This window comes from Sminthopsis crassicaudata, chromosome 4, assembly GCF_048593235.1.
Source record: "Sminthopsis crassicaudata isolate SCR6 chromosome 4, ASM4859323v1, whole genome shotgun sequence".
NCBI classification, from domain to species: domain Eukaryota; kingdom Metazoa; phylum Chordata; class Mammalia; order Dasyuromorphia; family Dasyuridae; genus Sminthopsis; species Sminthopsis crassicaudata.
The window spans coordinates 141066319-141078969 of NC_133620.1; the positions used below are offsets into that span (position 1 = coordinate 141066319).

Below are 12651 nucleotides of genomic sequence, written 5' to 3' on the forward strand. Positions count from 1 at the left end.
AAATAATAATAAAAATAAAATTGGCCAAATGGGAAAGGAGATACAAAGGCTTACTGAGGAAAATAGTTCTTTGAAAATTAGATTTGAGGGACTTCTGGCCAAGATGGCAGCGTGGAGGCAGACAGCTGCTTGAGCTCCTCGTTTTCTCCCAGAACTTACTTCATGACAAGCCTCTGACTTAATGCTTGACCCAGAAAGAAATCCACAAATAATCACCAAGAGAAGACATCCTTGAAAGTCTCCAGAAAAGGTCTGTGTTTGCTCGGGGGAGGGTCAATCAGACTGGGTGCAGACTGAGGGCAGGCAGCCAGAGCAAGACAGGAAGCTCACACAGCTCAGACCTGAGGGGGAGGGGTGTGATCTCTGCCATTTCTGTGAAAGGGCTTCTGCCCCAGTGTGGATGCTCCGTCTTGGCAGCAAGCCAGGAGCAGCGGAGAGGGTGTAAACACTGGAGGTGAAGATTAAAACCCCAGAAAGCCAGTGTCTCTCAGAGCCCGGCCACCCCCAACCCCCACCTGGACTGACTCAGTGCGTTCTCAGAGCCTCAGAGCGCAGACTCAATACAGTCATTGCTGTTCTGTTAGTGGCTCTCTGCTGTCCTACCCCCAGTCAGTAGAGGAAGCCCATTAATACCATCCAACCCCATCCCCCACAAAACAGACCAATTGTTTCTCTTGTCAGTTTGTTTTCTTTGATTCCTACTCTGACAAAATGACTCTTTTTTTTTTTTTAATTTTATTTTATAATTATAACATTTTTTTGACAGTACATATGCATGGGTTGAACAAAAAATGCAAAAGGGCTCTAACCATTGACAGCTTCTGTGTGGAGTGAGAGCAGACTTCAAATGCTGAGGAGACTAGGAACAGACTGTCCCCAGATGTATCCCCTGGGAGGGATATAAGCTGCTCCTCAATACAAAAGAACCTCATAGAGGAAATCAAAAAGGCTCTCACAAGAGAGCTGGAAGAGAAATGGGAAAAGGAAAGGGAAGCTTGGCAAGAGAGCCTGGAGAAGTCATCCCATGCATTCAAAGACAGAGTGGATAAAGAAATCAAATCATTGAGAAACAAGATTAGTGAGCTGGAAAAGGTAAACAACTCCAAGGAAAACAGGATTAGTGAGCTGGAAAAGGTAAACAACTCCAAGGAAAACAGGATTAGTGAGCTGGAAAAAGAAATCAGCTCTCTAAAAAATAAAATGGATAAAATGGAAAAAAAATTCCATAGAAGATAAAAACTCAATTGGACAATTACAAAGAGATATAAAAAAAGTGAGTGAAGAAAATACATCATTGAAAATTAGACTGGAACAAGTAGAAATGAATGACTCAAGGAGAAACCAAGAGGTAGTCAAGCAAAACCAGAGAAATGAAACAATTGAAAAGAATGTCAAGTACCTTACCAGAAAGACAACAGACCTGGAAAACAGATCCAGGAGAGACAATTTGAGAATAATCGGACTCCCTGAAAAATGGGAGGAAAAAAAGAGCTTGGACACCATTTTCAAGGAAATTATCAAAGAGAACTGCCCAGACATTCTGGAAACAGAGGGTAAAATAGACATTGAAAAAATTCATCGATCACCTACTGAAAGGGACCCTAAAATCAAAACGCCAAGAAATATAGTGGCCAAGTTCAAGAACCATCAGACAAAGGAAAAGATATTGGAAGCTGCTAGACAAAAGCAATTCAGATATGGAGGATCCACAATAAGGATAACCCAGGATCTAGCAGCGTCCACATTAAAAGAACGCAGGGCCTGGAACATGATATTCCGAAAGGCTAAGGAACTTGGTATGCAGCCAAGAATAACTTACGCAGTGAGAATGAGCATCGTTTTCCAGGGAAGAAGATGGACATTTAACGAAATAAATGAATTCCATCTATTTTTGATGAAAAAAACAGACCTACATAAAAGGTTTGATCTTCAAATACAGAACTCAAGAGATTTCTAAAAAGGTAAAAAGAAATCTTGAGAACTATACTTCTGTCAAAAAAAGATGTAAAGAACATATGTACAATTTGTCTTAAAAACTAGAGGTGGAAAGGAGATTATATCATAAAAAAGTGTAAAGTGGTGGTACTACATCTCATGAAGAGGCAAAGGTAACCTATTATATCTGAGAGAAAGAAAGGAGGGAGATGAACATAGCGTGTATCAATAGACATATTCGATTTATGGTGAAACTTCTTCCACTTCATTGAAAAGTGAAAGGGAAGGAGTAAGCTAAAGGGAAGGGAATACAGTAATTTCGAGGAAAAGGGGTAAAATAAGGGGAGGATCTTTAAGGTGGGGGAGGGATCCTAAAAAGGGAGGGCTGTGAAAAGCAAGTGGTGTTCACCAGTTTAATACTGGATAGGAGGGTAAAAGGGAAGGAAAGGGGAAAAGCATAAGCAGGGGTTAATAGGATGGCAAGCAATATAGAATTAGTCCTTCTAACCATAAATGTGAATGGGGCAAACTGCCTCATAAAGAGGAAGCAGTTAGCAGACTGGATTAAAAGTCAGAATCCTACTATATGTTGTTTACAGGAAACACACCTGAAACAGAGTGAGACATTCAAACTAAAAGTAAAAGGGTGGAGCAGAATCTATTATGCTTCAGGCAAAACCAAAAAAGCAGGAGTAGCCATCCTCATCTCAGATCAAGCAAAAGCAGAAATTGATCTAATTAAAAGAGATAAGGAAGGGCATTATATCCTGCTAAAGGGCAGCATCAATAATGAAGCAGTATCAATATTAAACATATATGCACCAAGTGGTGCAGCATCTAAATTCTTAAAAGAGAAATTAAGAGAGCTGCAAGAGGAAATAGATAGCAAAACTATAATAGTGGGAGATCTCAACCTTGCACTCTCAGAATTAGATAAATCAAACCACAAAATAAATAAGAAAGAAGTCAAAGAGGTAAATAGAATACTAGAAAAGTTTGATATGATAGATCTTTGGCGAAAGCTAAATGGAGACAGAAAGGAATATACTTTCTTCTCAGCAGTTCATGGAACCTATACAAAAATTGATCATATACTAGGGCATACAAACCTCAAAATCAAATGCAGTAAGGCAGAAATAGTAAATGCATCCTTTTCAGACCATAATGCAATCAAAATAACATTTAATAAAAAGCCAGGGGAAAATAGACCACAAAATAATTGGAAACTAAATAATCTTATACTAAAGAATGATTGGGTAAAACAGCAAATCATAGACATAATTAATAACTTCACCCAAGAAAATGACAATAATGAGACATCATACCAAAATGTATGGGATACAGCCAAAGCAGTAATAAGGGGAAGTTTTATATCTCTACAGGCCTACCTGCATAAAATAGAGAAAGAGAGGGCCAACGGATTGGGCTTACAACTAAAATTGCTAGAAAAGGAACAAATTAAAAACCCCCAGACAAACACAAAACTTGAAATTCAAAAAATAAAAGGTGAGATTAATAAAATTGAAAGTAAAAAAAATATATTGAATTAATCAATAAAACTAAGAATTGGTTTTATGAAAAAACCAACAAAATAGACAAACCCTTAGTAAACCTGATTAAAAAAAGGAAAGAGAAAAAGCAAATTGATAGTCTTGAAAATGAAAAGGGTGAACTCACCACTAATGAAGAGGAAATTAGAACAATAGTTAGGAGCTACTTTGCTCAACTTTATGCCGATAAATTCAATAACTTAAATGAAATGGAAGAATACCTTCAAAAATATAGCTTGCCCAGATTAACAGAGGAAGAAGTGAGTAGTCTAAATAGTCCCATCTCAGAAAAAGAAATAGACCAAGCTATTAACCAACTTCCTAAGAAAAAGTCCCCAGGACCAGATGGATTTACAGGTGAATTCTACCAAACATTTAAAGAACAACTAACTCCAATGCTATGTAAACTATTTGAAAAAATAGGGATTGAAGGAGTCCTACCAAATTCCTTCTATGACACAGACATGGTACTGATACCTAAACCAGGTAGATCGAAAACTGAGAAAGAAAATTATAGACCAATTTCCTTAATGAATATTGATGCTAAAATCTTAAATAAGATATTAGCAAATAGACTTCAGAAATTCATCCCCAGGATAATACACTATGACCAAGTGGGATTTATACCAGGAATGCAGGGCTGGTTTAATATTAGGAAAACTATTAGTGTAATTGACCATATTAATAATCAAATTAATAAAAACCATATGATCATCTCAATAGATGCAGAAAAAGCATTTGATAAAATCCAACATCCATTCCTACTACAAACGCTTGAGGAGTATAGGAATAAATGGACTATTCCTTAAAATAATAAGGAGCATATATTTAAAACCTTCGGTAAACATCATATGTAATGGTGATAAACTAGAACCTTTCCCTGTAAGATCAGGAGTGAAACAAGATTGCCCACTATTACCATTACTATTCAATATAGTACTAGAAACTCTAGCCTCGGCAATAAGAGCCGAGAAAGAGATTCAAGGAATTAGAGTAGGAAATGAAGAAATCAAATTGTCACTTTTCGCAGATGACATGATGGTATACTTAGAGAACCCCAAAGACTCTGCTAAAAAGCTATTAGAAATAATTCAGAATTTTAGCAAAGTCCCAGCATACAAAATAAATCCACATAAATCCTCAGGATTTTTATACATTACCAACACAATCCAACAGCAAGAGATACAAAGAGAAATTCCATTCAAAATAACAGTCGATAGTATAAAATATTTGGGAATATATCTACCAAAGGAGAGTCAGGAATTATATGAGCAAAATTACAAAACACTTGCCACAAAAATAAAGTCAGATTTAAATAATTGGAAAGACATTCAGTGTTCTTGGATAGGCCGAGCGAATATAATTAAGATGACAATACTCCCTAAACTAATCTATTTATTTAGTGCTATACCAATCAGACTCCCAAGAAACTATTTTAATGACCTAGAAAAAATAACAACAAAATTCATATGGAAGAATAAAAGGTCAAGAATTGCAAGGGAACTAATGAAAAAAAAGTCAGAGGAAGGTGGTCTAAGTGTACCTGATTTAAAGCTATATTATAAAGCAACAGTCACCAAAACCATTTGGTATTGGCTAAGAAATAGACTAGTTGATCAGTGGCATAAGTTAGGTTCACAGGGCAAGATAGTGAATAAAAATAGCAATCTAGTGTTTGACAAACCCAACGATTCCAAATTTTGGGATAAGAATTCATTATTTGACAAAAACTGCTGGGAAAACTGGAAATTAGTATGGCAGAAACTAGGCATGGACCCACATTTAACACCACATACTAAGATTAGATCAAAATGGGTCCAAGATTTAGGCATAAAGAACGAAATCATAAATAAATTGGAGGAACATGGGATGGTTTACCTCTCAGATTTGTGGAGGAGGAAGGAGTTTGTGTCCAAGGGAGAACTAGAGACCATTACTGATCACAAAATAGAACATTTTGATTACACCAAATTAAAAAGTTTCTGCACAAACAAAACTAATGCAAACAAGATTAGAAGGGAAGTAACAAATTGGGAAAACATTTTTACAGTTAAAGGTTCTGATAAAGGCCTCATCTCCAAAATATACAGAGAATTGACTTTAATTTATAAGAAATCAAGCCATTCTCCAATTGGTAAATGGTCAAAGGATATGAACAGACAATTTTCAGATATTGAAATTAAAACTATTTCCACTCATATGAAAGAGTGTTCCAAATCACTATTGATCAGAGAAATGCAAATTAAGACAACTCTGAGGTATCATTACATACCTGTCAGATTGGCTAAGATGACAGGAACAAATAACGATGAATGTTGGAGGGGCTGTGGGAAAACTGGGACACTGATGCATTGTTGGTGGAGTTGTGAAAGAATCCAACCATTCTGGAGAGTAATCTGGAATTATGCCCAAAAAGTTATCAAAATGTGCATACCCTTTGACCCAGCCATACTACTACTGGGCTTATACCCCAAGGAACTACTAAAGAAGGGAAAGGGACCTGTATGTGCCAAAATGTTTGTGGCAGCCCTTTTCATAGTGGCTAGAAGCTGGAAGATGAATGGATGTCCATCAATTGGAGAATGGTTGGGTAAACTATGGTATATGAATGTTATGGAATATTATTGTTCTATAAGAAATGACCAACAGGAGAAATACAGAGAGGCTTGGAGAGACTTACATCAACTGATGCTGAGTGAAACGAGCAGAACCAGAAGATCTTTATACACTGCAACAATGATACTGTACGAGGACGTATGCTGATAGAAGTGGATTTCTTCAACATAGAGAAGAGCTAATCCAATTCCAATTGATTAATGATGGACAGAACCAGCTACATCCAGAAAAGGAACACTGGGAAATGAATGTAAACTGTTATTTTTACCTTCTGAATCCAATTCTTCCTGTGCAACAAAAAATTAGGTTCTACACACATATATTGTATCTAGAATATATATATAAGACTGCTTGCCATCTGGGCGAGGGGGTTAGGGGAGGAAGGGAGAAAATCTGAATAGAAGTAAGTGCAAGGGATAATGTTGTAAAAAATTACCCATGCATATGTACTGTCAAAAAAATGTTATAATTATAAAATAAAATAAAAATAAAAAAAAAAAAAGATTTGACCTTAAAAAAAAAAAAAGAAAGAAAGAAAATTAGATTTGAGCAAATGGAAGCTAATGACTTTATGAAAATCAAGAAATAATAAAACAAAAACCAAAAGAATGAAAAAAAAATATAAAACAATGTGAAATATCACATTGGAAAAACAACCAATCTGGAAAATAGATCCAAAATAAATCTATTCTTATTTACTTAACCACTTTAGTTTTGATCAACGTCTTGGAATGAGAGTAAACTTCAGCAGATCCCAATGCCTGGTTGACTTAGATAAAATAGTGTTTTTATGATCCTTTCCATTCATTCTTCTCCTATATCATTAATCACAAAACATTCCATTTTGTTCCTACTAATTCTTTGCTTTTATAGAAATAAATTAAGGGCAAATACAATTCTTGTGGTTATCTTTATGTATTGTGTTTGCCAAATTTTTTGTACATCACTGGAGTCCACTAAAAACTCTTTTCTCTATTCATTGAAAAAAGTATGAATATTTCAACATATAATGGAATGAGAAGTCAAGGAGTATATTCAAATGACACTAATATCAATCTCTTTTATTTTTACTTTTAGTTCATTGAAACAGGTTTGAGGCAAAAGCTGGAACATGCCAAAGAAGTAACTGAAATGGCAAAGGGAACTCTGAAAGATTTTAATGTGCAAAAAATGCAGTTACAAAAATTTATTCATGAAGTTGAAACTTGGCTTACAAAAATGGAAGAATCTTTATTGAACTGTGCACGAACTCAGAATTGTGAAAGCTTAAAAAAAGTAAAAGTGAGTAAAAGTAAAATATCTTGTTTGATAATCATATTTGAAAAAAGCTCATTATTGCTATTAATCCTATTTGTAAGTTTTTGTATTATGTAATTTCAATCAGTATGATGAATCATTCTTGAGAGATTATGTGAATATTGAGAACAAAAGAACATATAACTTAATTCACAGACACCATGTAGAATGAAAATCAATTAGGGAAAAAAAAAACAACAACAAAAAAAATAAACTAAATTCTTCTGGCCAGAGTTTCACTAGATTAATCCACAAATCAGATAAACCATTGGTAAATATTGAGATCATGTGACACTATATCTGTATTAGAGTCTGCTAATAGTTTCTAATTCTTTGTTTCTATAAAATTACAAGACTTAAAAAATTGTCATCCCTCTTTCTATATCAAGGAAATCTAATTTTTTTTCTTTTATGGATTAGATATAGATAGATACAGGTAGATAGATAGAGATAGAAAGATATGTATTTCTTAGTTTTTAAATTTTTTCTTTGTCATATGTCATATGCCTATTTGCACGTTATACCAACCCATGGTATATCATCTCTGCAATGGGGTAGACTGGAAGGGATAACTGCATTAAGTTTCTGGGATAGTACAAAGAGTATTATATTTGTAGTTAAGGACCTTGGTTCAAAAATCTGGCTCTGACATTTTATTATTTGTGTGAAATTAGACAAGCCTTAATCTCACTGGTCCTCAGATTTAGGCATGTTAACATTCATCTACACCGTAACAGTCTTACATTCTAAAGATTATCCCTTCCAGATTCAAAGCCTGTGATTTTTCTCAAGCTTTCCCTATTGTGAGAACAGAAGTGATCTTGAAAGCATAAATAACAGCCTTTGTTGTTATAGAATTCATCATAAATCACACTCCAGTAGTCCAATTGGAACATTCACAGAACATAGAAAAGAAAATGATAGCCACAAGGGCATAGATGGCTTTGCCTTCTCCTTCCCTCTCTTTCCAAGTACAATATGACTCTATAAGTGCAGATATATGAAAGACAAATTTTTGGTCATCACTATTGGAAGTCTTCATCTCCTTGTTAAAATGTATTGGATACCCAAGGAAATACTAAAGAAGGGAAAGGGACCTGTATGTGCCAAAATGTTTGTGGCAGCCCTTTTTGAAGTGACTAGAAACTGGAAAATGAATGGATGTCCATCAATTGGAGAATGGTTGGGTAAATTATGGTATATGAATGTTATGGAATATTATTGTTCTGTAAGAAATGACCAACAGGATGAATACAGAGAGGCTTGGAGAGACTTACATCAACTGATGCTGAGTGAAACGAGCAGAACTAGGAAATCATTACATATTTCAACAATGATACTGTATGAAGATGTATTCTGATGGAAGTGGATATCTTCAACTTAGAGAAGAGCTAATCCAATTCCAATTGATCAATGATGAACAGAATCAGCTACACCCAGAAAAGGAACACTGGGAAATGAGTGTAAACTGTTAGCATTTTTTGTTTTTCTTTCCAGACTATTTTTACCTTATGAATACAATTCTTCCTTTGCCACAACAACAATAACAAAACTTGGTTCTGCACATATATATAGTACCTAGGATATACTATAAGATATTTAATATATATGGGAATGCCTGCCATCTGGGGGAAGGGGTGGAGGGAAGGAGGGGGAAAATTTGGAACAGAAGGGAGTACAGGGGATAATGTTGTAACAAAAAATTACCTATGCATATGTACTGTCAAAAAAAATGTTATAATTATAAAATTAATTTTTAAAAAAGAGTACAGTTAGGTTCTGAAGCTATGGAGAGATATTTTCATATAATAAGTATGATTTATTGATATAGTTAATCTAAATTTTTCTCTTAAGTGATATTAGTTATCTATATTATGCTATATAATTTTATGTTGTTATGTTATGTTATATAAATAAAACAATAAACATAAAAAAATGTATTGGATAAAGCTGATCTCAGAATGAATGGGAAAAGAAAGATGGCATTTTCCCATAGCTGCTGATGCCTTTCCCTCTTGTAACTAATTTGTATTTATTTTGTATGTGTTCTCTCCTCTGATAAAATGTAAACTTCTTGAGATCAGTTTTGTTAACCTTGTGCCTAGAACTGTGTCTTATATACAAAACAGATTTTATTTTTTTCTACCTTTAAAAAAAAAGGTTTTTATTGATATGCTTATTTTTATATTGCATACACTTACAGATTATTATCACTTCCTGAGATATCTCATTTTAAACAATTAAGTAAAAATAACAATGCAGGGATTTCATCTGAAAATAAAATTCCATATATATATAGCAGTCCTTACTTGTAAGGTCTGGCCTAGCTCCCTGGAGGCCTCAGGAACAGCTGGAATCAGGATAAGTAAAAGTCCTTGGTCTTTAGGGGGACTGCCACAGGTTTGCCACCAACCTTCCTTCTCCTAGTCCTCAAAAAGTGAGGTCTGACTTGTTTCACCCCACCTTCTAATCCTTGCCTACAATTCTCTTAACCACAAACATTGAGCCAGCATTAACTGTGAGAAGAGCAATTCCAAACATGCTAATAGAGTCATTGTCCAATAGGTAATTAGCCTTAAGTGCTCAGTTGTCTGATTCAAGTGCACTTATTCAAAGTTTCAGCCCTTTACACCTACCCTTCTATTTTTTTTAATCTATTTTTTCTCCTCCATAGTTTCTACTTCACTGAAAAAAAAAAAAGAAAAATAAATTTATTCTTGAAATATACAGTCAAGAAAAACAAAAATTTTTATATGCTTATATATGTATACATATACATATACCTGTATGTGTGTGTGTATATGTGTGTGCCTGTGTGTGTATGTATACCTTTTTACAGATATCTCTAAGCTACTTGACTGGAATTACCAGTACAGTCTTGACTATGACATACAGTACCATAATTCCTTGGATAGAGTTCAGAGACGTAGACATGAGATGGTGGCATCCAACAATTGCACTTTCATTCCTGTGTGGTGTATGTAACATTCATAGTTTAATTTTGTTCTTTAGGAAATTCAAAAAGAACTTCAAAGTCAGCAGAGCAGCATCAATTCAACACAAGAAAATCTTAACAGCCTATGTCGTAAGTACCATTCAGCTGAACTGGAGAGCTTGGGAAGCACAATCATTCTCCTAATAAAAAAACATGAAGCTGTCAGCCATCTTGGATCCAGAACACAGGCCAGCCTGCAAGATTATCTGGAAAAACATTTCACTGGTGAGCCATTCTAGGTGTTATAATGAGAACTTAATTCAGAAGAAAAGTAGTAATTAAAATACTGTCTCAGAAACTTCCAATGGATGCTTGCAATAAAATTGCAAAGGTATTTTTTGAAATTTTATATTTCTTTGAATTTTTAATAAAAGTGTGATGTATCATGTATACATTATTTTGATTTTAGTTATTCCACTCACCATCAGGAAGTGGAAAGAAATTAATCCTTCTGGTGGAGGAGGTCAAAGTGCTCTCTTTTCACTCCTCCTCATCACTCATTTAACTAAAGGAATTCCTTCCCTAAAGCCAGCAACCTCCATTTCCAAGGCAATAGTTGCAAATCACATTTGCTATGGTAAAATAGAGGAAGAACTTGGTGAGCTAGAAAATCATCACTCATGGGTAATGTAAGTGCTGCTCTAGGCTATATAATTCTGGTTATGTTCTAATAGTTCATCATTAAATAACAGTAAGAGGAAATGTTCTCTCTCCTTACTTTATAAAATCTTCCTCAAATGGTTTTGGAGAATTTGAGCTTTCCCCTTAAGCTAGAGAAATAACTAACATATATTTCAAGGCACATTTTTCTTTTTTTAATTTTCTCTTTCACTTCATTTTAAAGGTGGCACTTGAATTGAATCCTAAATAGAAGTAGGAGAATAAGAAATAGGAAAGAGAAGGGAAAGGGTTCTATGAACTGAGATAATTTTTGTAAATCTGAGCGTGGTGCTGAATTGATCAGAGATGTCATAAATGTTATTATATTTGTATATTTTGGTACCCTAAGGATCATTTGATTACACCATATTCTATGCCACAGATGGCCTATATCTATTATTTTTTGTTGTTAGTGTCACTGACTAAAATGAGTACTAAAATTAATTATTAAATGACTTCATCAATAAAAACTAATTCCTATTACTATCAAAACATCCCAAATGCATTGGGAGAGGGAAAAAGAAACATTATAAAGAATTTCACTAGAATTCTTCAAACCACAAGGTGTACAATATTCAATTGAAAGCTATAATATTCATTTGAAAGGTTCAATTGATTCTCCAGGGAACAAAGTGTTACAGAACTCACTAAAAATTGAATACACTAAATTAGACAGATGTGCTTTCCAACCTGTAAAAGATTAAATTTTCCCAACTTACATAATTCTACCAAGAACTACCTAAATCAAAGGTTTTTACCCTGGAATCCATGTACAGAATTCAGGATGTTTGGGAAACGGTAAATCTTTATTTTCACTAATCCTAAATTTTAATTTAGCATTTTCAACTATTTAAAAGCATTTTTCTGAGAAGAGGCCCATTATCTTTAACATACTGCCAACGGGTTCCTTGAAATATAAAATGATTTAGCATTTCAACCTTATGGAAACCAAGTGTACTTGTTTCATGTCTACATACATCTAAGCACCTGCTCAGCTTCCAATAAATTTCTCAAAGTAAGAAAAAAAAATTTTTTTTTCTCTTTCAATAAAAACGTCTTCTTCCAATAAAAAAGAATCACAACAGAAAATAATGCATTTCATATCATTATAATACCTCTTTAAGATTATAGAAATCATCTCTTGTTTTCACCAATAATGTTTTTATAATATGAAATGTTACATTTTGCTAGGATAAGGTTCCTTCAGGACCATATTTTAAATTCACTAATTTTTGGAACCTTGTTTCATATCTTAACATTTATTTTTGCCTTTTGTTCTCTTTCAAAAGAATCTATGCAGACATTCCAAACATGGTTTTCTGGTGTGAAGGCAGCAATGAGAGAATCATCAGATAGATCTGGGGACAGCAAAGTTATAGAAGCAAAGCTGCAGAATTTACAGGTAGGTACACCTTGAGCAGCAAAAGTTGGCAAACCTAGGTATTCTTCCTGACAGACTGGTAATATCCCACATTACCAAGTCAGAATTGACCATAGAAGTATAGAATATCAAATCCAGCTCTTTAATTGTATCTTATATGCTTCTCCCATCTCCTGTTACTTTTTTTCCCTTTTCCCCCCTTCCCCCATGGATTACAT

The 12651-nt window shown here is 34.3% G+C and overlaps 1 protein-coding gene across 20 annotated transcripts in view; it reads left to right on the forward strand.

The window, feature by feature from the left end:
- SYNE1 (spectrin repeat containing nuclear envelope protein 1) overlaps positions 1-12651 on the forward strand; it is a 571419-nt gene that overhangs the window by 271142 nt on the left and 287626 nt on the right. For all 20 annotated transcript variants that reach the window (XM_074309511.1, XM_074309493.1, XM_074309505.1 and 17 more), the window contains 3 exons: positions 7179-7382; positions 10410-10617; positions 12342-12454. In XM_074309511.1, coding sequence (XP_074165612.1) covers positions 7179-7382; positions 10410-10617; positions 12342-12454 — 525 coding nt within the window. The remainder of the gene's footprint in view (positions 1-7178; positions 7383-10409; positions 10618-12341; positions 12455-12651) is intronic.